This window comes from Hippoglossus stenolepis, chromosome 23 (genome assembly GCF_022539355.2).
Source record: "Hippoglossus stenolepis isolate QCI-W04-F060 chromosome 23, HSTE1.2, whole genome shotgun sequence".
Classification (NCBI taxonomy): Eukaryota; Metazoa; Chordata; class Actinopteri; order Pleuronectiformes; family Pleuronectidae; genus Hippoglossus; species Hippoglossus stenolepis.
In genome coordinates, this window is record NC_061505.1 from 13,292,665 (window position 1) to 13,313,161 (window position 20,497).

The 20,497-nt window shown below is 41.0% G+C and overlaps 3 protein-coding genes across 4 annotated transcripts; all 3 read left to right on the plus strand.

The window, feature by feature from the left end:
- The first annotated feature begins 2,316 nt into the window (after positions 1–2,316).
- LOC118102253 (junctional adhesion molecule A) lies at positions 2,317–6,566 on the plus strand. Of its 2 annotated transcripts, XM_035148313.2 has the most exons (5): positions 2,322–2,482; positions 2,796–3,128; positions 3,458–3,568; positions 4,860–4,960; positions 5,500–6,566. In XM_035148313.2, exons 1-5 carry the CDS (start codon positions 2,425–2,427, stop codon positions 5,563–5,565), a joined length of 669 nt encoding a protein of 222 aa, XP_035004204.1. In that variant the 5' UTR covers positions 2,322–2,424; the 3' UTR covers positions 5,566–6,566. The 2 variants fall into 2 exon arrangements, with proteins under 2 accessions (XP_035004205.1, XP_035004204.1); XM_035148314.2 differs by lacking the exon at positions 3,458–3,568 and having other exon boundaries at positions 2,317–2,482.
- A 1,514-nt stretch (positions 6,567–8,080) lies between these two features.
- LOC118102686 (protein S100-P) lies at positions 8,081–9,004 on the plus strand. The gene is made up of 2 exons (XM_035149048.1): positions 8,081–8,370; positions 8,754–9,004. The coding sequence occupies exons 1-2, from the start codon at positions 8,113–8,115 to the stop codon at positions 8,892–8,894; spliced, it is 399 nt and encodes a 132-aa protein (XP_035004939.1). The 5' UTR covers positions 8,081–8,112; the 3' UTR covers positions 8,895–9,004.
- A 1,526-nt stretch (positions 9,005–10,530) lies between these two features.
- Positions 10,531–11,333, plus strand: LOC118102651 (protein S100-A6-like). Its single transcript, XM_047338885.1, has 2 exons — positions 10,531–10,758; positions 11,104–11,333. The coding sequence occupies exons 1-2, from the start codon at positions 10,606–10,608 to the stop codon at positions 11,239–11,241; spliced, it is 291 nt and encodes a 96-aa protein (XP_047194841.1). The 5' UTR covers positions 10,531–10,605; the 3' UTR covers positions 11,242–11,333.
- The last annotated feature ends 9,164 nt before the right edge of the window (positions 11,334–20,497 follow it).

Consider the following 20,497-nt stretch of genomic DNA (forward strand, 5'->3'; position numbering starts at 1 on the left):
TCAACAACTCCCCCACCGTGCAGTGAGGCTAGAGGCCTTTTTTAATTTCAGAAGGAGAACACAGCATTTCTAAAACTGTGTAAGGTGTTGGTGTCTGATAGTATGAGCACTCTCCTTGGCCCAGGCGGCCGGTCGCAGGAACAGCGGACTCAGGTTGTTTAGAGCAATGTCTGTTGGTTTGATTGGCAGATAAGAGGCAGTGGAAACTGAAGGAGGACAACGAATCAAATCCGAATTTGGGCAAATACTGTCAAATGAATGGAGCCTGGCATATTTAGGGGAATAATATCTATGAGTATGTGAAATTTGGTGCAGGTCCAAATAAAAATCCGGATTTTGTGAAATAAATGTGGTTTCATGCGGACACTGTTGGGCTTTGGCGGAAGTCTGCACTCTGAGGACCTGTCTAGTATACAATGACATTTATTTAGCAATTTAATGACATACTTACCATCACTGTTTACACATTTTATATATTGTATCAAATGTTCCTCTGTAATAAATAAGCCACTGAATTGAGAAGTGCCACACCAGAGCTCAGGGCCATTATGACCACTACCTTCATTACGTCACATGCAAATGGGACACCAGGCTGTGACAGAAGCACTTCAACACACTGGTCTATGTGGGAGATCAAACCATTTTTTGATTTTCTTTTTTTAATTTACAGTATTTCTGGTCCTGTTGTGTCTGCACCATCCAGACATCCTCATGTTACTCTGATTGGCTCCACTGTTTCTGCATGATCCCCCGTCGCTCAGATTGTTGAATAATAATTGAATTGAATCTTTCTTAATTCAACTATGCAGATGACACACAAGTCCATAACAGTGTGATCAGGTGACTACAGTCGCTTACATGGGCTAAATAGGTGCATCAAACCAATCAGTGACTGGGTGTGCTAGAATTTGTTTTACAACTAAACACGGAAAAAGGGAAGTCATTGCTTCTGGCCCCAAAGAAGAAAGAATAAAACTCAGTGTTCACTTTAAAAACACAGCAAGCAAAGGAAACAAGATCCATGGAAAAAAAGGTTCTACAGCAGTGTTATCACAGGTGTTTAAAGCTGTCTCTCTCTCAGATGGTGCCTGGGAGGAAGGGTTGATTTACACCCTGAGGTGCCTTCCCATCATTCTCCTTATCACAACCTCCTTCTGCGTCTACCGATGGAAGGTTAAAGCTCAACAACAAGTACCAGGTGATATATAACTTACCTCAAGTGTGATGATACTGTAAATGTTGCATTATATGGAGAGTTATTGATCAGTGCATTCATGTTTCAGCTACCCCTGGGAATCGGGACGTAGATGAAAAGTAGATGAAGTCAGATGAGGCTGCAAACTGTTGTTAACTGTAATTCCTCACCTTCTCCCTGCACTACTGTCACAACAAAAGGAACAAATCTCTCGCTCATTTCATTAAAAATTCACCAGCAACACTTGTTGAGAACTTCTGCAAACTTCTGCAAAACATATAAATAAAAAATGATGCCCTGTATCTTGCATTTTATTTGTGTGTGTTCACTGAGTGGGACACTATGCAAGGTCTATTGAAGGCCTTGTCACACTATAATGCTCAACAGTGTGGTTTCTGATGTAAAAATCCCATTCATTTTATGAATAGAGATGTTGATTATCAGCCATAATATTGTAACCATCAAATATGGACTTACCACAAGCTACCTGATCGTTAAATTATGTTAATTGCTCCTGTAGAAGCTACAAGTCTGTATATCATCCGCTGCTTTAAAGAAAATTGTGTTTTACTTGCAATGTCAAGGAGAAATACTACACTACCCACAATCCTTAGGTGTAGTAGTTAACCCTAACCCTTGCTGTCACAATGGAAATGTTTATGCTATGTACACACACACACAAGTTACATACTATGATATATTGCATCACTACATTAACAACCAGGTCAAATTAAAGAAGTCCACTAGAATTCATTGTGATCATTTGCAATGGTTTATGGGATGTGTAGTTTCCTTTTGTTCAGCTCAGCCTTTGTTGTCTGTGAGAACCCCAGCTCCAAAACATGGAGTCAGATTCAATGCATCACCTGACATGTTGATATACACGTCCATGCAAAGACAATCTTGCCATCATCCTGATGATTGATCAATACTAAAACAATACAAAGTCATGAATTTTTCTCCTAAACATATATATTTAGTCTGTTACCGATTTCATTGTTTCAGTTTCTGTGAAAGAGGGAAATAAAACTTGAAACTCTGTCACGAGAACAGAGAAAAAACGATCTGAGTGGCACTTATAGTTTCCTGTGTGTGTGGTGTGTTACTTATTTTGTGAGGGCCTTGACGATGTTAGTTCATGTTATGTCTTCTGAGTGGGTGAAGTGGGAGGGACTTAGAGAAGCCAGAAAAAGATGAGTGGCAGTAATCAGTGGTGAATCAGTGAAAAGATGAAGCTTCTTCTGAGCAGTCTGCTGCTGGGCTCTCTCTGTGCCATCTCATCTCGCAGTAAGTAGAAACACGACTTATTTACTAATAACAGACAATAGTAATAATAATGATAATACCACATCTGTTTCTGGTGAGATTTTGTGCAAGAATTCTCAGAACCAAGTCACCAAATCTCCTCATTACATCAATTATTGGTGTCAGAGGATGAATTTTGTAATCCTGCGTTGGTCCAAGAGCTAATGAATTTATGTAAATGTAGAAATCCTGTTCCCCAAAAGTTCATGCTAATATCTTTTGGAATATTTTATGATTTTGATCAATTTGTTTCTGCTATTCCAGTTTGTAAAAAGCGATAAATGTCTCTTTATAGGTGCTTCATCTACAGACATTGTGACCCAGACCCCTGATGTTTCTGTCATGGAGGGCGACGCTCTAAACATCACCTGCTGCTTCACCTCGATGTCTGAAAGAGCGAGGTTCAACTGGCGGAAACATCTGACAGAGAATTGGAATCAGTCCAGCGTCATTAATAAATGGCCTCAAGGATCCCAGATGAATCATTCCTGTTCAACTTTGACCTTTTCAAATATCACAAGAGAGGATTCAGGGAAATACATCTGCAACGTGACGGTGGAGATACCGTTATATTCCATGAAGGAAGGAAATGGTACCGTCATCACAGTTAAGCCCAGAGGAAGCGCAGGTGGGTGACAAAACACCACGGCTCGATAATGTTGAATTAAGGGTTTAAAGAATACCTGGTTTGCAAATGGATAAAACTAGTAATAATAATGTGTGTTCAAAAATTGGCATCTGGCCTTTTCTGTAAATAAAGGCTTTATATCGCCTTTAAAACGGCAAATCAGTCAAATCTAGCTTGTTTCAAGTATAGTAAGTGCTGAGTGCAAGGTTTTTAACAAATGTGCTTTTCCTCATCTTAAAGTGCAACCTATATAGTCTCCATTCTAAATTACCATAATCATATCTTATGTAATTATCATTGTAATTTCTTCCCCCCACCGGAAAATAAAGATGTCCCTCCGGCTCGTTCTGATGAAGTCCCCATAATAATTGCCGCTGCTGTTGTGGGTCTGTTGCTCCTCATCGCGCTCGGCTGTTACTGCACTCTGCGAATCAGACATGGTACAAGTACAAATTTTGTCTTATTGTTGTATTACATTATAAACCCAAGTGACACATTGTCCTGTAGATCAAATAGGCAGATCAGTCAAATTAGACACACACTTTTTTCTCCCACGTACTTAATTGTGCAGATAGCTTAAGCTTAGTCTGTGAATTATCCATAATGATATTGATTTTGATTTTGAAACATAATTGATGTAATTCATTTAACGCATTTATGTCAGTGCCCCAATCTAAAATCCCTTCCCTTGTATTGGATGTATTGGGCCAAATAAAACCAGAGAATATCAGTAGCGTTGCACATGAGTAAATATATTTCCGTTAAAATCGTGCATTAGCAGATTACAGTCACGAGATTATAGCTTCAGTTTCTCAAAAATGTTGCGCAAATGAGCTGGCAGTCACACTCCCTGGCCACTTCACTCGGTAAAACTGTACAAATTGTGCTTATTCAATTAAATGTTTATATTTGAGGCTGGTTTTAATGGTGGAGTTGTAACTGGGGCGGGCAAAAATGTAACACCTCCGAAAAATACTTAAACGGCACACACAACTCCAATCTCAATCATAAACATATTAATAACTGTTCGATATTGTCAATCAAAAGTGACCCTGGTTATTTTTATAAAGGAATAATTTATACTGGCTGTGAACAGAGGCCGCATCACGGGTTGGGTTTTACTTGTGCTGTACACCCAGGAAGCGCGACCTGAAGCAGACACACTGCAACATTTTCGTTTTTTATTTAGAGTCAAGCTTCTGATCACCTAATGGTCACTGTTTTGGTCTCTACCTCTTTGGAAAATGTCTGGCTCTTCAGCAGCTCTTTGAATGCTATCCGCCTCCTGCTGTAGTTACTACCGAGTTGGTTTGAGCCAATCCATCTAACCACCAGTTACAGAAGATGTGGTGGAAAATAGTCCACTACTCACTGTTGTTTCAGTAAAAGAAGTCATTGCACTCTTTTCTATCACATTTTTTGTTTCACTGTCCATACGCTTCATTTGTGAAAGGCCGATTTTAGAGCATCTTTATTTAGTCGGGGGCACTAGATTTAAAACAAGATTGGACTGGGGATCATTTTAGTGAAAATGTGCAGGACTCAGAATTCAACCAGGTGGTACACCACTGACTACTGAAAATGAGAAAATTGCTTGTTGCAACAGGATTAGCTTCTGTGTCGCAACTGTATATTTGTTGTATTTTTGGGCAACAGTCCTGCTAATTATTTGTGTGTGCATGTGTGTGTGTGTGTTTGTGTGCTTATGTGTGTGTGGCTCCACGGGTTCAGCACAAGCAGTCAGGGTGATCTACGAGGTTCCCCACATTGACTCCGAAGAGGCAGATATGGATAAACACAGCACCAGCTCCTCCAGAGGCTCTTCTCAGTGGGTGAGTCAAAGGGCAGCATGTCAGCGGCTAACACACACACACACACACACACACACACACACACACACACACACACACACACACACACACACACACACACACACACACACACACACACACAAGATTTCAATACTTATTGACAAGAAATTGAATTATTATATGTTTACACATGCTTTGTAGCTGGCCAGACATTTCCCCTATAAGTCTGGCATCTTTTAATTAGACAACATTATATTATAAGGTTGGAGCAATATAAAGAAATCCAGTAAGTTTGAAATATAATGTCCATGTTAAACCTCTTCAGCTGCTCAAAAAGCGTCAACCTCCAGTGTTGAGACATTTTTACGAAATATAACTGACATCCTGTCTCTGACTAAGTGTGCCTGTGGGTCACGCCTACTCGGTTTTATGTTTGCACATTATAAGGTCTATTGACCTTTGAGCACCACAAACCCATGAGCCTTTTTAATAGCCTTATCTGACATTTGTGTTTATACTATGATACTAACCTTGAGTTTATATCTTTCTGGCTCTTTCAGTGTCAGGTACCAGTGTATGAATCCTTTGATTACTTTGAACGGGTGAAAAACAAAGAAAGTGGATGAGGATCTACTCAGCTCATTTCTTCGTCTTCCAGTATTTTCTGTATTTACTTTTCTTCATGTGAATAATGTACAATAATTGACTTATGTCTACATTGATTGTGTAAAAGATTTTTAAATGTTTCTATAAACTGCCTCTTATTCAAGTATTTTCTGTATTTACTTTTTCTTCATGTGAATAATGTAAAAGAATTTACTCAGATCCATATGGATTATGTAAAAGCTTATATATTTGCAAATATTTTACTATTTTTCTATAAACTGCCTTTTATTCATCTTTGTGGATTACATTCTTTTCAGTCATGACATGGTGTGTGTGTGTGTGTGTTCATTTACAGACAGTTTTACTTGTATCACACTGAAAGGGTTTGACGGGATCACACTGTGGTCCACATCAGTGAGTGGTATTGAGGCAGAAGCAGAGATGCAGGTCCCACGGTGACTTGTGTTTACGATGGGGACACTGAGAGGAAACTGTGGTGTTGAGGGGTTGTTGCGTAATAGGTCAGTGACAGGAAGTGGAAACCATGCCTGTGACGGTCGAAGTAGCATTGTGCGTACATTCACCACACAAGGCCCTCCAAGTGGATACAGAACATCTATAAAGATACATACAGGCTCTTACTGTAAATGACCATGCTTTCCAGTCATTATCTTAACATCATTCATATCACAATACACGGGCTCATACATTTCTGTCCCAAGACCATGTTAGTAAAACACATTTAGAAAATTTACACAAAGAATAGAAGAGCTGACTTTTTCCCATTTTGTCTTCATCCTCTACCATTATGTTATCATGTTATAATGTTGAACACGATGTCAACATTTGTTCATTAATGAAATCAAAGTTTGAGGTTAACACTTCATATCGAAAGAGCAACTGGGTCAAAAGATGTGAAGCTGTAGCTGCTTGAAGACAAGAAATTAAGCCAATTGGTGACAAGTACTTCAAACACAGAATGATCAAATGTTTGTGCTTAAAATTAAACATTTTCACTGACTGTGTCGCTTTGCTTTGCGCCTCTTGTCCACTTACAAATATATTGACTATCATTTTTATTTCTCCCTTAAGGTTTGCATTAAGAACGCTAAGCACTGTTTGTGTTCGCATTACAAATGCACAATGTCAAACATTTTCAACATTGCATCTTTGTTCTTTCATGGTTTGTATGCTAAAGTGTTAGCATGTACACCAGATGGCACTAAAACCCACAACGCATGATTTCTGTGTTACATTTTTACATAATTGCTCTGCGGCTGTGATAAAGTCAATGAGCTGATAAATACTGGCCTCATTGGCAGCTACTTCTCAAACAGAGCTGCCAACCCAATGAGTCAGCCTGCTTTGGATTGAAAGAATGTGAAAGGCAACAGAAAGACACTCCTTCACATGCACGTTAAAGTGTTCCACCCTTCACGTGTATGTACCCACTTGCAGATCCTGCAAGAGCTTTGAACAAACAACCACCTTTCTTTTGTTTGCAGAAAGCAGCGCCGTACAAACACACTCACCACACCAGTGGGATATAGAAGTAGGCTACTGTATTTACTGCACTTGTGTCTTTAACATTTCATTCAAGCTGATGACATGGAGTCCAATTTGTTAAACGCATACAGCTGTAATACACAGAAAATTACATAAACATACATGTACATAAAGTGTGTATCATATGAATACTGTGACGTCCCTGTTTCGATAGATAACACAAACACACCCACACACACCCACGAACGCACGCACGCACGCACACACACACACACACACACACACACACACACACACACACACACACACACACACACACACACACACACACACACACACACACACACACATAGCTCTTACCCGATTGTCTTCCATTGATTTTAGGTATACGTACTCTGACCTTAACCATAGGTACTACTTGCATAACCCATACCCCAACCTAAAACTAAAACTAAACCTAACCTTAACCTAACCCTAACCTTAAACCTTACCTAAACCTAACCTTATCCCAGCTTTAACCCAACCTTCACCTAACTTTAACCTTACCATAGCCCACCCTTAACCTAGTCTTAACTTAACCTGAACCTAAACCTGACATTAACCTAACCTTAGCCTACATTAACATAACCTTAAAACATGTGTTCACTTTAAAATGTGATGATTTATGTTATGGGCACTTGCTTTGTGTCCCCATAAGGAAGAACAGTATACTCACAGCTTGTACTTGAACTTTTATAAGCCCTGTCATGTTTCCTCTCGTCGTTCATGTCAACCCTTACACAGCAACACAGTAAACACTTTTTACCTTTCACAGTCAAATAATTGGTACTAACCTCAATGCAAAATTGTAATCAGAATCTGATGTCCCTGTGTCTGGTTCAATGAAAAGACCTCCCTTTCGATCAATAGACGGCTGACTGAAGCTGTGTATGGTTTGGGAGGTAATGTGTGCATTGGGTGTTGCAGAATTGAGCTTGTGCTAACATGGGTTGAGCCACTCACTACCTTTACCAAACACTTAAATTGGTATTCCATGACCTTTGAAAGCTTTATCAGTGATCATGCAAATATTTTTCAAAGGGTATATAAATAGTGTCCTCTCGGGTCTTCCACTCCTCTACTACTCTGCAATTCTCAGATTTTCCTTTTTACTGCGTTTACCGCCCTCTCAAGCAGCAACCATGACCCAGCTCGAGACAGCAATGGCCAGCCTGATGAAGACCTTTGATACATATGCCGCGGGGGAAGGAAAAAAAGACACCCTATCCAAAAATGAGACCAAGACTTTACTGCAGAAGGAGCTTCCTGCCCTGCTCAAGGTATCGTTCAACCCTGGGGAGGGGCGGGTGGAGCACTGAGACCTGTTTAATGAGCCTCAGGCACATGAAGGATAATCATCCACTAAACTTACTTCATTCTGCATTATATTAGGTTCTTGCTAAATTACAAGAGAGACCAACAATACTGGAAATGTATTGACTGTTGATTGTGGTATTAAAAAAATGATGATTCTACATATTTGGCACATCATAAAACCCATTCAACTGTTTTAAGTAATGGTAAGAAAGGGTTTTAATTTCAGGGTTTAGTGTCCTTCACCGTTTGGTATAGAATTTGCCTGTCAAAATAAAATGAGGTATTTATTAATATCTACTATGGTAATAATATCCAGCAAAACTGATGATTTTGTTGGTGTGTGCAGGCAGCGAAGAACCAAGATGAGGTGGACAGGCTCCTGAAGGGCCTGGATTTTAATGGTGACTCCGAGGTCGACTTCACCGAGTTTGTGGTGCTTGTAGCTGCCCTGACCTGCGCCTACCACGACCGTGCCTGCAAGAAGTGAGCAGGTTGTCCGCACCCTTGGGTGGAGCCAAACGGAGGCATAATCGGCTTTAAAATCCTTGTAGTAACTTTTTTTTGGAGAAGCTGAATAAAGTTATTTATCTACCTGTACCTGGTTGTGTGATTAGTGTGAAATCCGGAGCAGTAAGAGGGTGTGGTAAGACGTGGCAAGAATATGAACAGGAGCCAAAATACAGATGGTGCCTTGTGAGATTTAAGACGTTTCTACATTATACGCTCTATTGTACATGGACATTTTGAAACACCCTCTTGGGAAGATGCAACTATCACTCTCCCAAAATGTCCTAACTCTGTAAGGTCTAGGTACAAGTACACACGCACAAACACACTCACACACTCACACTCACACATGCATGTGTATACTCATGCTCGGCTTCTGACATAATCCCAAAAATGGGGCGTGGACTGGCCGCTCCCTATATTTCAAACCGTTTATTTTCACAAGCTAAGACAGGTTCTCTTGTAGGGCGTTGCTAACCATTCCAAAGTCTGGACTGAAAACCAAAGGAGACAGTGCCTTTGTCGTGATCTTTATTATTATTTATTATCTTTATTATTATGAATATTAGTATTAGTTATGAGTTTCATCTTGTTTGTTGTAAAGCACTTTGTTACTAGTATTGAAAAGTGCTACAGAAATAAAGTTATTATTATTTGTGTATATGTCACATATGTCTTTGTGTATATAAATGTACATATATTTATTATATACATGTGAAATGAAATGCTATGGAACCAAAAATATGGAAATTTATGTACGCATGTATGCATTGTGGAAGATGCGAGATCGTAAAGGATAGGAAATGATTTTATCGTGTTGCAGCAGCTGGTCAAAAAAGCCACATGAAGAACATTCACCGCATTTCCTGTCTAACTAGAAAAGCGGAACGTGCATGTGAAACTATTAGTGCTAGACGTACCTCTCTCTAAATACAGCATGTTTGCAAAAAGCAGCTTGCAAAGATAGTGGTCGTCACACTGGGAGGTTTGTTTATCAGAAGTTGTTAAAAGTTAGTGCAAAAAACTACAACCAAAATGGAGATCTCAGTAGAGCGCATACCTGCAACAAGGCCCAACAATCCCCTTAAATTCAATTGTGCCACACCAAATTGCACACAATCAGTCCACTTGCAAAACTGTAAAAATGTCCCCAAAAAACGCCGGGCTTCATATGATGCTTCTCTCTTATTATGTTTGAAGTTTGTTTGAGTTATTACCTCTGCCGAGGAGGGTTGGGGTATGGTACAAGGAGCAACCCCTTTTTAGAGCAGATTTGATTGAGGAGGTGAATGCAGAAAATTATTTTTTTACACAGTACATTCACAAAGCTTGGGGGTTTCACGATGTTTCCTCCCCTGCAGCGTAGAGTTGACGCCAGCACACAGTTTATACCTTGCACAGTTAAATTACCTCAAATGAGCCAAATCCCAGTATCAAATACCCCTGGGCCCTGTGGTTTGTCGAATGATATGCGTACACATTGGGTGTTGTAGAATTGAAGATGGGTTAACATAGTTGTACCTTTAGTCATACTCTTAAGCTGCACAACCCTTTGAAAGCATGCTGTATCACCGGTCCCAAACCGGTTTATCAAAGGATATATAAAGAGTCGCCTCTCAGCTCCTGCACTCCTCACACATAGACCACTCTATTGACGGCTGCTTTTCTTCGATTTTGTTCACCACCTCGCAATGGCAAACATCACCAAGTTCCAGGAAGCCATGCTCATCCTGCTCGCAACCTTTAGAAAATATGCAGGGGCTCCGGGAGATAAAGATAAAAACACCTTAACCAAAGCTGAGTTCAAGGCTATGCTGGATGCGGAGCTGCCTATTTGTGGCAAGGTACTGTACAATCCACTAAACTTGCTTCATTCTGCATTATGTGAGGTTTGTGTTAAATTGACAGTTGATTTGTGGTGTAAAGGGCATCAGGTAGGAATGTTAAACAAAATCACGATTCGGTATATTTGACGCTTCATAAAGCCCATTTACCTGTTTTAACTAATGGCAAGACGAGGCTTTAATTTCAGGGTTCAACGACCACCTTTTTATGTCCTTCATGCTTCTTCATGCGTCTTTCAGTTACCTTAATTTGGCTGTGAAAACAAGTAGAGAGAAGAGAAGGTAAAAAAAACGTTAAAGAAAATGTTCTTAACAACAATGATGGTGTTGTGTTGGCATGTACAGGGGGAAGAAGGAAAAAATTTTTTCGATAGAATGATGGAGGATCTGGATGCGAATAAAGACCAGAGGATCGACTTCCAGGAATATATGATCCTTGTAGCTGGTCTCACCATGGCCATGCACGATATGACCAACGAATGAGCAGGTCGACCGCAACGGCAGCATACAATCCCTGTAGTAACAGGTTTTGGAGATTTTTCTAACTGCTGAATAAAGAAATGTTTCTACCTGAACAGGTTTGTCATGTGTTTCATGATCAGTGTGAAATCAGAAAGAACATGTGGTTGGACATGGCAAGAATATGAACGGGATACATATGGTTCTTCCTGAAATGAATGAATCTCTCTCTCTCTGTGCAATGTGTGTGCTCTGTCCTGGACAGGCCTGCTCTCTCTCTCTCTCTCTCTCTCTCTCTCTCTCTCTCTCTCTCTCTCTCTCTCTCTCTCCAGGCTTTATATATGCATTATATTATGCATATGTAGTGGTTCAAAATTTGAGGTGACAGTTAAATGCCAATGAGGTATACCACATATATCCAGAAGCAAGTGATATTGCATTTTGTACATTATTTTAAATTTTTCACAGTTCCTAATGAATTCTGAATATATATACAGTATATATATACAACAATGAGCGGGTTAAACTCATCAAATGGAATCTAATTAATGAGGGTTTGGTGAAATTATAGAAGGGAACACAACAAAAGATATCTGTATATATTAGACAAAATTAAATTAAAGAAGTTCTCTTTATATCATGCTCAGAGCAAAGATCAGGCAACACGCTGCTTCTTAATCCACCTCTGAGATTCTCAGTGAGTCTCGGGGGTCAGGCCATCGCTCCATCAGCCCACCAGGAAGCACTGGCCAAGAAACACACTGTATCTCTCGTCCAAGCAGTAGCAGTAGTTCACAGGGCCTATGCTGCCCCCTAGTGGCAGATAAACTCTCCTTTTCGTTTTTTTCTGACTGGCACTAGTCAAGCACAATGCACAGCAGGGATTCATCACAATCACTATGAAATAAGCACTGCTGCCATATGCATGATTTCCCAGTTGCATGTGCCTGCAGCTGATCTGACAGCGCAGAGTCTGAGGCCTAACAGTGCCGATTGTGAAACGTGGCGGGCCTGTAATCGGCTTGCAAGGTCATTGAGCTCAGACTCTCCTCTCGCCACTTCCGCTCTCGCTCCCTTGCTTTCTCTCTGCATTACAGAGGCTTATGGGGATTAGGTGTCCAGAGTGGAGGAGGATGTGGCTCTGGAGTCAGAAGATACAGGTGGGAAGGTGGTGCACTGGTGTGTGCTCTGCTTCTTTTTCCCGTTGTGTTTTTTCCTTTATCTGCATCCTAGTGCACTCCTAAAGTTTTAGTAGGAGCAAGTAAAATGCAAAAAGCACAAACGCATAGCATAGCATTTTTACGCCTTACAATGTATTTCACATGATACATTGTTACCACTTTGCACTACGCATTGTATTCTCCGAGGCCGGTCATGGGATGGTCGAAAGCTCCAGGGATGATCCTCACACATGGTGGCAAAGTGGGTCCATACTCAGGCCTTTACAAATCCTTCATTACTCATAAGAATTACATTATTAATTGTTCTTAATTTATTTTCTATCTTTTATAGAGGTATTTCATATGAGAGGCTGGTGAAAAATCCTCAGTGTGTATCTTTCTCTTGCATGTCACATCACACTGCAGAGCATCTCTACCAAATACCATTAATAATGTGGTAACAGTTAGAGATCACTCCTTTTTACTAATGAGTTTCTGTCATTTACTTAGACTGTAGGTGTTTAACAGATGCCGGCCTTAGCAATGGCTTGTACCATCTAAAGCCATATTGACCCTCTGTGCAAATCCAGGAGGAAATTTAAAGTTTTTGAAATGAAGTAACTCGTTTTTCTAGATCCAAAGATTCAGAAAACCCAAGCAACTCGTCGGCTCCGTTGACGAGTTGAAAGGGAGTCTTTGTGTAGTTGGGTGAGTTCATGATAAAATTGTTTTTACATCAACATCCATATTAATACTTTCTAATTTTGGAACAATGTTTTTTTCCCATAGGCTTCAATCTAAAGCCATGCGTCCATGAAGGGTGTTTGTGGTGTTGTGCACACACACAGGCACGCACACACGCACGCACACACACACGCACGCACGCACGCACACACACACGCACGCACGCACGCACGCACGCACACGCGCACACACGCACACACGCAACACACACACACACACGCACACACACACACACACGCACACACACACACACACACACACACACACACACACACACACACACACACACACACACACACACACACACACACACACGGCTCAGCTCTGTCCATGTGAGGTAGAACGTTTATGAATACCTCATTCTGTCTTAAAGCCACACATCTCTGGTCATATGAGCTGCCAGGGTGTCCAGCTCATCTCGTGGCCTGACTTCTCAGCCGGGAGAATCAAGATAAACACACTGCTGATCTTTGTCTCCACACTTTAACTGAGCGCGTTTTTCTTGCCCTTGTAGCCGCCACTGGGTTTTACTGAGGAGCTGTGATACAGCTGCGAACACTCAAAGGCTGCCTGATTCATGACTGCTTGACTAATGGGCTGTTTGAATATTGATTAGATAGATAGATAGATAGATAGACAGATGTACTTGTGTAAATTATTGTGTTACAGCAGCATGTCAAGGGCATTGCACATAGAGCGAAGAACAAGAGACTTCATGCAAGAGATGACAAACTATGAATAAGAAACAAGCGTGCACAATTGCAGTGGTTGTTTGCAAAGGGAAGGATAGGAATATGAATAAAATAAAATATGAACATAAGATTTGCAATCAAATATGTTATAACAGGGGTGATCAGAGAGATTATGTCACGTTTCAATGTGGAATGCTGTGCCAAATGCACAGAATAGCATTAAATAACATTAAAGCTGCTCTAATCAATATTTTTGTATGAATAATGTATGAAATAATTATTTTGTTAACAAGCAAGTGTTTGCTAACACGTTCTCTGCCAGTTTTATAATGTCAAAATACTTCATTAATTGTATTTACACTTTGTTTGCACTGCCCCCAAGTGGCTAAAAGATACACATCAGTAAATGCAGCTTTAACTGTGCATACACATGAACCCTGCTTCGAATACTTATTGATTTTCCTTTTGTTGACGATTTCCTCTATATGTTAAACATTTTTATGTATTTCTTTCATTAAAATAAACGGTGGAGAAAATACTATTTACAGTTTTTAACCATGTTGCTATTATGTTATGCTGTTATGAACAGAATTAAGAAGTATTGTTGTGACCCAGGTTTATAAGTCATACACACTCAATATACAATATATTGCCCGACAGCTGTGACGTGTCAGAAGCCTGAGACTGTATGATTACCAAGGACTGGAATAACTTCTGTGTTTTTACATTGCAAAAGAGGATTTGACCACAAGATAATCATTTGCCAAACAAAAGCTCTGTTAAGGGGCATTTTATTCCTCTTCACCTTGAAACCTGTCTTCCAAGAATGACCTGTTGACTGGAGGTTTGCGTTCCAGCTAACAAACAGTTGCCAGGGCTTAAAGAACACAGCACAGAGTTCCTCCCATGCCATGCATTCCTCTCAACTTAGTGTCACCGAGGCCATTTCTGTCAAACTGGATGGTGGTATCCGCCTGCTTTGAAGACTAAAGTCCTGTCTCTCATGATTGCGGATTTATGAGCCCGGCTGTGCGACACTGTCTCCACCACCACATGCCATTGTCAACAATATCTTTGATTTGCTGATAAGATTTGCTGCGTCGTCATTATCAACATGACCGAAAGGCTCTAAACTGTAAGGGGGAACAAAGCAGCCCTCAGTCATACCAGACAACAGTGTCAGCACTGTCACCTTTGACCTACACACACACTCTCAATGTCAATGTCAATTTTATTTATATAGCACATTTAAAAACAACTTGGTTGACCAAAGTGCTTTACAGGAGTAATGGTACAACAAAAGGACAGTAAAAAGGTAATACATTATAGTGCAAGTAATACAAATAAAATACAATTATTAATGTAAAATAAAATAAATAAATAAAATAAAATAAAAGATATATGATAAGATAAATAAAATCCGCTGCGATGAAACGTACTCAACTCGAGCAGAAAGCCTGGGAGAACAGGTGTGTTTTTAGTAGCCATTTAAAGTTTGTTAAAGACGGGGCAGATCTGATGTGAAGTGGTGGGTTGTTCCACAGGTTTGGGGCGGCTACTGCGAAGGCGCGATCACCTCTGGTTACGAGCCTTGTCTGAGGTTTATCAAGGAGCAGTTGAGTGGCTGATCTCAGTTCCCTAACTGGAGTGTGCATAAAGAGAAGTTCCGATAAGTAAGACGGTGCCAGTCCGTTAAGAGATTTAAAAGTTAAAAGTAAGATTTTAAAAACGATCCTGTGACAAACAGGAAGCCAGTGTAGGAGGCGCAACATGGGTGTGATATGGTCTCTCTTTTTTGTCCTAGTCAGCAGGCGAGCAGCAGCATTTTGGACTAGCTGCAGGCGTTTAATGGAGGATTTGTCTAAGCCTACATACAGGGAATTACAATAATCCAGATGCATGGATAATTCTCTCTAGGTCTTTTTGTGGGAGGTTGGCCTTTACCTTTGCTATTTGTCGCAGTTGAAAAAAAGCAGGCTTATGGTGCAAGGGGCTGCTTGTGCGAGAACTTGCAGCGCATTTGTTACCTTCACCAAGGAGGTTATGTTTTCACCTCTGTCCGTTTGTTTGTTGGTTGATTGCTGAACAATTTCCTGAGGCAGGTGAAAAGGGAATTGCAGAAGTCTAAAGCTGCTTTCAGACATGCGCTGGACTCCGGAGATGCATCCAGATGGGTTGTTTGTGAACGCAAATGTCCGAGTGAGAGTCCTAAGTGCTCTGGCCTCCGAAGGAGCTGATGTGGGAAAACAGCAGGAGATCCTCCGCAGGATTCACAGTGAGCTAGTGGGGGGTGTTGATGACATTTCTATTAAATGCGACAGGTGCAAAAAAAACAAAAAACAAAAAGAACACAAGTATCTCCAGATGAATAAGAGGCGCCATACACACAGACAACACAGACCTCAAGAGAGTTTTTGGTGACAAGGGCCGACGCTGGTGTGAATGTGCTGTAAACAAAACCACATGATCTCGATAGTGGAATTAAACGTTGCGTGCCTCTCACTTTAGCACTCCAGAGATTTCTGAATTGTTGTGAATGGTTCTGAGCGGAGAATCCCTTGCTGCGTTGTCCATGTGTGAAGGGCCAACTGCGGAGAAAGTCCAGACCCAATTCTGCAGACTCCGAATCCTCCGGAGGTCATGTCTGAGAACGGCTTGAGATAAGATAATCTACCTGCAGTTGCTTATTTTATCCTCATCACTCCTGGTTGAATATTTTGTAACATGAATGTAATTCTAATGTTTACTTTAAATCTCGTTTAACACCGACAACATCTCCTCCGTTTCAGTCCCTCATCCATTAGTTCCTACTAAAGACAGAAATATGCAAAAACAGGTTACATATTATCGTAGTTTCATTTTTTATGAAGGTGCAGTCATTTCCTACAACAGCTTGGCACTGTTTTAAAAGATAAGAAATTAGTCATGTGTTGGGGAATATTTCCAGTGGTGATACAATACACATTTACACACAATTCTTGTTTCAAGGGACTTTTGGGGCCTCAGGCAAAATGGACCTGTGTGTTGTCTAGTTTTTAAAATTACAAAGTTTGTGACATGGCTGATCATAGAATTTAAGGAGGTTCTCACAAAATTGTCGTTGTTTTGGGCTAATATAAGCGATGCAGCAGCGATGTGACTAGACTGTCCCATTTCGAAAGGCTCTGGGAAATGCAGCTGGCAAAAGCTTCTTTCCATCCCAGCGAAATGAAGGCACTAATTGGTGGATTGTTCTGGGACAAAACTATCCCAGGATTCAATGTGCTGTGGTGATGAACTGTATTAGGCTAAGTATTAGGTAGTGGACTTTAGGGGGGGCTTTCAAACTTTCTCATCATGTCCGCCTGCAGCTCTGAGAAAAAGTGGATTGAAAACCTGTTGAAGCGAGTTGCCTTTCATCATCTGCAGACAACAGGCAGGTTAACAGAGGTCACTGAGGCCCTGCTATTTGCATTGAGAGCACACTCACGCCTGCTCTGTGCTGATAACAGGCCCTCTGTGGGTAAACTGTGGCTCCATGATGTAATCCACATTTTCCTGCATTTACAGCCACTTGCCTGTGACGTAATTAAAACGAGCAATGTGTGTGCCCTGTCCTGGACAGGCCTGCTCTCTCTCTCTCTCTCTCTCTCTCTCTCTCTCTCTCTCTCTCTCTCTCTCTCTCTCTCTCTGACACACACATACACACACACACAGCGAAACTCATGACAAGCAAACTTTGTCCTCCTTTATCTTCAGCAGCCCCATGAAGTCCTTCAGCACAGACACATTTGGGCGTTGTTAGTTGTCTTGCATCACCATCAGCCAGCACATGTCAGTAGCAACCCTAATACTCCTCAGAGCTTTATTAAAACCTGCAGACAAAATAATCACATGCGAATGATACCAGGATGTTGGTTGTTAATTCTAACGCAGTAGTGCTGCTGTTAGAGCCTGGAGTAATGGGGGCCTTTCGTTATAATAGGAAGAGACCAATGACCCGGAGCCATCAGACGGATTGATCTGTATCTACTGACCTACTGATTGAGCTCTGTGTTGGGATATTATCTGCGTCACAGGGAGATCAGCTCCTTCAGATCATGTGCTAACAAGTGCTGCGAAACAAAGATGAAGAAGAGCTTCATACATTGTTTACAACTGGAGTTGACCTTTTTCTCGTGTTGTGTGTTATGTACTGCTGGTGGCAGAACAAACTTTGCTGCTCGTTAAACCACATCGTTAGAAAAAATGGAAACTAACTGATTATTTGTGGCTAAATAAATATGACCTATTTAGGCATAGTTGAACTTTAACTCACTGTAATTAATTTGTATGGTTAGGGAGCTTTAGGCTAAATACTGCTTGTGTAAGGATATGGGATAGTTCTTCAGAAATCAGAGGAATCTATCGCCGTTTTCAGACATGACCTGCGGGTAAAGTCGGGATAATTTAGAAGTTTGCTTTTCACACATTCACAACACAGAGGGAGGTTCCCTGCACAGACACAACAACAGCATCAGCAACAGCCGGGTGCAGCAAACAGATGCGGGGCGTGACGTATTAACTCTGCTGTGAAGGTCACGTGATTGTCTTTACAACACACCACAAGCTCTCGTGGCATCTTCGTTGGGAAAAAACGGAGGATCTGGGGAGTTCAGTGCATGTCTTAGAGCAGCTAAAAGGAATGCATCAGAGTCCACACTGATACTGAACATTATTAATATTCATTGTCAACACAACATAAAACTGTGCCCCTTCCCCTCTCTGTGTTTTAATGTTTTGTTTCTTGGTAATAGTTTGCACTACCTCTGCAAGTAACGGCATGTCTACAGTCACGAGTCATTAAAAAGAAATATGGCAGAGGAGGTATGGTATACAGGCTGAGTGCCGGAGGAAGCATTGCACAACTACGAGTGCAGGAAACAAAAGAAAACACAAGCAGAAGCTATTACAGCAGCCTGGGGTGAGAGCACATAAACATGCATGAATGTTGTACAGAGAGCAGACAGTGATAAACAACCCTGGAGACAGGAAAGAGGAACCAATGTCACATGGCTTGTTTAGGGCGGGATTTGTGTCTTCTCCAAAGTAGGGATTGGTCTCTTTGATGAATACTTCAAGCTGTGATTGGTTACCCGGGGAAGTATTTCAATTCTGTGAAAGGATTAGTGTCCTGAGAAGTGTGTCAACTTGACAGCAGCGGAGAATTGGTGGCTGTTTGCTGCACATATGGCATCAGTCCCTCCTAGGAGGAATGTTGTCATGTGACTGTCTGGATACTAGTGATGACTAAGTTTCATGAGTTTGGTCAAAACACCATCAGGATGAAATGTGACGAACGTATATTGTCTTAAATAAGGATGATTTACTTGAGTTACATATTTACCATAGAACTAATCAATAGGATCAACTGTTTATAGCAAAGTATTGGACTTGAAAATTAGCAGCAATTTATTCTAATAATCCAGGTAATAATTATTCATATATGATCATGATTCATTTGTATATATTACACAGTTAAACATATGTTAACGCCATTTATAGTTGCAGGTTTCTTGTCTTATTTGTTACCATACAACAGCAAATGAAAATATCTTCATTGCATTTCCATTTGGATGTGCATCAAGATGTCCACCTTCATGGATGCCAACCCCCTGAATATGTCTGAATTTTTTCATCAGGATTCATACATCTCGTAATGTTATGCAATGCATATCTGGACCACTCCCTGATCCAGATATGCACCAGGACTACATCCTCACTGGGTTTCTGTTTGAGAACGCATCGACTCTGCCTGGAGTCCACAGTAGTCCGGAGTTTTAGAGTTTGGAAATGTTGCAAGACTCGTTCTGATTTGAAAACTCCAGGGTTGCATTCTAGTCTAGACGGGCAGACATGGAGATGTTTGGAAATGAGGACGAAGAAACTCACAACCACTTGCTGATTGGGTCTTTTTGGTCATCTCGTAGTCTTCACTGATTCGTCAGGCTTTTACCACATGACCCCCCTTCTGGAAGAAAACAACCAGCATTAGCCTTGGCTGCCAGTGTCGAACGCAACAAGGATAGGCAATTATAAGCATTGCTGACCCTGTTGTTTTTGCTAGTGGCGTTAAATTCTTCTTATTGCTACTGCGACAATTCCTGTGTGTACCAGCACGTGCATGCCCAGTGTACATGAGCGGTCATGTGATATGCATTTTCAGGTGTGTTAGGATGGACGGGGCTTTAAACCGATATGGAGTCCAACCGCTGGTGTGGACAGAGACTGTTTTAGTTAAGGAAAACATAGGAAAACACCGCAAGTTTCGTGGTAATCCATCCAGTAGCATAATCCTACTAACAAACAGACAAACAGATGGAAACATAACCTCGGAGGAAGCCTAAATGCTCTATGCCGCAGACTCTGGGTCCAAAATGCTGAAGATGGCTGCACGGGTTATTTTGGCTTAATTTCTGGTTAGTGGGAGGAAGTGGAGATGCATTGCCCATCTTTATAAACAGTCTATGGTTTGTGAGACACGATCTAAGAGCTATTTAAATTGTCAATTGTACCATTTTGCGAGTGTGTGTGTTTTTTGAGCATGAAATGTAATGTAAAGAAGCGCAAGAGGCAGGAAAGCTGTGATGTTGGGGACCAAACAGTTATTTTTTCTGAACCGTCCCATTCATTCAGATACTGTTTGGCTCTTAAAACTAGAAAAAG

Excerpts from the sequence above, each read along its gene's own strand:
- LOC118102253 (XM_035148313.2), top strand. The coding sequence starts at position 2,425 with ATGAAGCTTCTTCTGAGCAGTCTGCTGCTGGGCTCTCTCTGTGCCATC. Across the intron at positions 2,483-2,795 it reads CTGTGCCATCTCATCTCGCA|GTGCTTCATCTACAGACATT; the intron begins GTAAGTAGAAAC and ends GTCTCTTTATAG. Across the intron at positions 3,569-4,859 it reads CACTCTGCGAATCAGACATG|CACAAGCAGTCAGGGTGATC; the intron begins GTACAAGTACAA and ends CCACGGGTTCAG.
- LOC118102686 (XM_035149048.1), top strand. The coding sequence starts at position 8,113 with ATGCAAATATTTTTCAAAGGGTATATAAATAGTGTCCTCTCGGGTCTT. Across the intron at positions 8,371-8,753 it reads AGCTTCCTGCCCTGCTCAAG|GCAGCGAAGAACCAAGATGA; the intron begins GTATCGTTCAAC and ends TGGTGTGTGCAG.
- LOC118102651 (XM_047338885.1), top strand. The coding sequence starts at position 10,606 with ATGGCAAACATCACCAAGTTCCAGGAAGCCATGCTCATCCTGCTCGCA. Across the intron at positions 10,759-11,103 it reads AGCTGCCTATTTGTGGCAAG|GGGGAAGAAGGAAAAAATTT; the intron begins GTACTGTACAAT and ends TGGCATGTACAG.